Genomic DNA, 4,432 nt, shown 5'->3' on the forward strand with positions numbered 1-4,432 from the left:
TTCTCAATCAATTCACAATCGTTTTACATAACTATTTAAAATAGTTAATATTAAACTTAACAAATTAATTTAAGGTTTATAACCAGTTCCCCTTATTTAAGGTTTCATGATTACATAATATTTTCTATCTCTATCATTAGGTGTTTAATATTACTATTTTCATTCAATTTAACATTGGTTAAATTGATCCTAAATACTTTATAAATTATGTGACAAAAATCATTCATTACACATAATAGTTTTATAAAATACCCACTTTGATAATTAATTTTGTAAAATAATCAAATTTGGTAAAAAAAAATCCTTAAAAAGGTTTTGACTGTCAATTCATACATTATTTTCTTTTATATTTTCTAGTTTTAATTTGTAGTAAGTTTAATTTTTATGCATCATGCGTAAAAAAACTTGTAGTATTAATTACTAATATGTTTTTTAAGATGTCTATTATAAAATTAATAAGAAATCATCAAGTCGTTAATTTGTGATAAGATGTATATAACCACGGTAAATGTGCATACACTAATTAGTATTTTGCAATTCCTTTTATGGGTTCTGTCTAATGTCCATAATAAACCCCTCTAGCCAGAAGTTACATTCTTGCAATCTAGTTCATCGTTATTTTTCCTCTCTCTAAAACTCTAGAGAGAGAGAGAGTGTGTGTGAGCGTGTGGGGGTGGGTTGATGGTGAATGGTTGTTGAATGATTGATCTCTCGATCGCCCTCTTTCTTTGACTTTGGATTCATTTCTGTTTCCATCTCACTTCCCTTTTCTTTCCTTTCAATTTCTTTCTGGCGTGTGCGCGTGTGTGAGAGAGATTTTTTCTCTCTTCTTCCATTCAATTTAAGACTTGTTTTTGGTTACCCTCAATTCCCAAAATCGCTATTGAAAATCTTCCTTCTCAAATTGTCATTTCTGGAATATGAATGAACCGTGGCACCAAATTTGTCTACATTTTTTTTTTCTTTTTCACTTCATTTCACAAAATTTTTTGTTTGTTTGATGATGCAAGCACTTTGAGTGGACTGGATTTGTGTTCGTTTGTGGGGTATTTTTGATTCCCCAAAAACAAAGTTTTTTTTTTTTTTTTTGCTTTGTGTGTTCATTTATCAATTTATCAATTCAGATTTGTGTTGTGATTATTATGGGTTGTGCTAATTCCAAACCAAAGGGATGCCAACATTGTCACTGCAACACCCCTTATTATTCTTCTTCTATGGCTAGAAGCTTCTCGGTGCATGTACATCACCCACCTCAAACCAAAGGAGACAGTTACCATGTTGTGGCACTGACATCAACCACACTAGGTTCTCTGGACCAGGATGTACCCCACAACAACAACTACCATGGCAATGGTTTAAGGTTTCCCAATGGCAAGGTCATTGGTAGTGACAGTTTCAGGCCCCAGAATCAGGATCATGATGATGATGATGATGATGACGAGGTTGAGGTTGAGGAGAAGAAGAATGAGCCAAAGACATGGTCTGAAATGATTGAACAAATGTTGCCAAAAGCTATGATGAAGTCTCCAATCTCAACACCTCCTTGTGAGCCAGAGACAATCAACACATGGGAACTAATGGAAGGACTTGAAGACACAACAAGCCCTTTCAGATCACCAAAGCACTTCAAGAGCTTCTCTTTTGATGTCAATGTCAACAGGCATGTTGATGTTGCTGATGTTGATCCACCCTTAATTCAGAATGGCAATGATTCAGCCAAACCAATATCGGTTTCAGATTCTGATGATGAGCCTCAAGAGAATCAAGAGAGCATGGACAGAAAAAGGTTCTTCTCTATTGAGGAAGAGATGATCAGTGATGATGTTGTTTCTTCATTCAAGAAATCGTCGCAAGAGAAGCAAGAGGGCATGGATAGAAAGGGGTTCTCTGTTGGGGAAGAGAAGATCAGTGATGATGATGATGTTGTTGTGGATTTGAAGTCATGTGGGAAGGACAAGGTGGTGTTGTATTTCACTAGCTTGCGTGGCGTGAGAAAGACTTATGAGGATTGCTGCCATGTGAGGCTAATTCTGAAGGGCTTGGGGGTGAGGGTGGATGAGAGGGATGTGTCAATGCATTCAGGGTTCAAGGAGGAGCTCAAGGAGCTATTAGGCCATGGATATGGTAAGGGAGGGTTAGGATTACCAAGGGTGTTTGTTGGGAGGAACTACATTGGTGGAGCTGAGGAAATTCAGCAACTGCATGAGGAGGGGAAACTTGAGAAATTGCTTGATTGTTGTGGAAAGATTGAAGATGGTATTGATGGCGATGGACTATGCGAGGCATGTGGGGATGTGAGGTTTATGCCTTGTGAAACTTGTTATGGAAGTTGTAAAATCTACTATGAAGGTGATGAAGAAGAAGATTATGATGGTGAGGTGGGTGAGTATGGATTCCAGCGTTGCCCTGATTGCAATGAAAATGGACTAATCCGCTGCCCCATGTGCTGCTACTAGTTTCCTCTTTTTTGTCCGAAACTATAGTTATCGTCTGCCGGAGACAATCTTGGTCGAACCAGATAAGACTACTATGGGTTGGCAATGATGACATTTAATTTAACACAGGTAATTGAACAAATTTTTTGAGTTGTGTTCTTCTGGTGTTTTGTTTATAGTCAGATTTTGTTTGTACAGTGAGGTTTTGGTGTGGTTGATCATGTTAGAGAAGAAGAAGGAGATAAAAGAGTGAATAATAACGTATTCTAATTAATCAGTCCCTCTGCATAACTAGTGCAATTTACTGCATAGTGTATACTTTTCATTTTCCTTTTTCATAAAACAAAAAGACTTGTATACAATTCCTTTCTTGCAAAAGAAATGCAGAGTTACAAGGGTATAGTAGCATTCACATTCTTTCACTTCACAATGTGTTATTCTCTTTCTCCCTTGGACAATTTCAAAACTGTGATGTTTGGCATGGATTTACAATGGGGGCTTAAATGCTATAAGGTGTGGTAGAGTGGAACCTACTTTGAGCTAATTACATAATGCAACTACCATGCTTTGTCAAAATAGCAAACAAATGTCATTGAAGACAAGATCAATAGCTGTTAGGACACTGATTGATTGGATTACAATTTATTTCTTGGGAACAGAAGAATAAATGTTATTGATTTTCTTTATTTGTAGAAACAGGCGTCTGCTAAATTATTTTATTGATTTTCTGCACTACCAACCTTATATAATTGTTTTCAACTGAAAACTGTACATAGCATCATACCACATTTTCATTTTTAATAATAAACTTAGGTTAAGGGGTCAGAAAATAATAGGGGGACATTATCTTAGGTCAACTTTTGCAAGAGAACTTGTGGCTAAGTCAAATGTTGTTTTTTGGACTCAAGGAATCAGTTACTGCAGAACAGAACCGTTCAAAATCACATAAATAATTTTAAACTCGAAAGAAAGTTTCAACATGAAACGGCTTTAATTTAGTTATTTATATCCATTTAAGGTGTATCTGTTTTTTTTTCTTTTCTTTTCTTTTCTTTTATGGCTGTCCACAACCATTTGGCGTTTTAAGTCATTGCCATTTGAGCCTGGTGCATTGAATTTCTTATAAGCAAGAAAAAGATACTGTCATAGGCTGATGCACATAATTAAGGAGGCAAGAAAAATCACCAATTTTGACTTAGTACCATACCAACACATGATGTTGATACCCTTCTAAAGGTGCACTTGAAAGTAGTAAATGATTTTTTCGACTTTTTTGTTGTTGTTATACTCACTACAGAGACAGTGCCCCACTTGAACCACTTAATTTATGTTTTGCAAATATCAAAATTATTTTTTTATTGGATATAATTATCCTCGAGTGAGGGTAAGATTATATATTATGAAAGATAAAGTTTTTATTTGAAGTTAGAAAATTATTTTATTGAATCATAAATATTTGATAAAATTATATATTGAAATAGTTAAAAAATATAAAAATTACATAAAAATAAAAAAATAAAATTTTACCTTAAATAGAAAAAATTAAAAGGAAATCTAATAAATATTTAAGAACAAAAAAGAGATAAATATATAAAAAAAAAGTTAAAAACTAGTATTTAGAAAAACATTAAAAATTAACAAACTAAAATATTTTATCAAATACACTTTTAATCTAATTTTATACTCAAAACTTAATTGTCAAGAGGATTTAACTCAAATTCAACACACTTAAACTAAAACATACTCAAAGCTTAATTTGAAACACACCTTAAACTAAAACTTTTATGTGCTAATTAATTGATCTATACCCTCTCGGTGATACTTAATTATGAGAAATAAAATTAGTATCAATTTATGAAATTTAAAATTAGAAATACAGGTTGAGCCATTTACAAAAGGATATAAAAGCATGCAACAACTAATAATACAAACGATCTGTGCCAAAAGAACCCAGCTTTTCCCTGCAACTATTGAGTCCCTTTTTCTCAGTCATGTTC

The 4,432-nt window shown here is 33.7% G+C and overlaps 1 protein-coding gene across 1 annotated transcript; it reads left to right on the forward strand.

Annotated features, from left to right (window-relative positions):
• The first annotated feature begins 602 nt into the window (after window positions 1-602).
• LOC114397991 (uncharacterized protein At5g39865-like) lies at window positions 603-2,857 on the forward strand. The gene has a single exon (XM_028360088.1). It carries the CDS (start codon window positions 1,143-1,145, stop codon window positions 2,454-2,456), a length of 1,314 nt encoding a protein of 437 aa, XP_028215889.1. The 5' UTR covers window positions 603-1,142; the 3' UTR covers window positions 2,457-2,857.
• Window positions 2,858-4,432: the final 1,575 nt, after the last annotated feature.

Source organism: Glycine soja, chromosome 19 (genome assembly GCF_004193775.1).
Source record: "Glycine soja cultivar W05 chromosome 19, ASM419377v2, whole genome shotgun sequence".
Lineage (NCBI taxonomy): Eukaryota > Viridiplantae > Streptophyta > Magnoliopsida > Fabales > Fabaceae > Glycine > Glycine soja.

Excerpts from the sequence above, each read along its gene's own strand:
- LOC114397991 (XM_028360088.1), top strand. The coding sequence starts at position 1,143 with ATGGGTTGTGCTAATTCCAAACCAAAGGGATGCCAACATTGTCACTGC.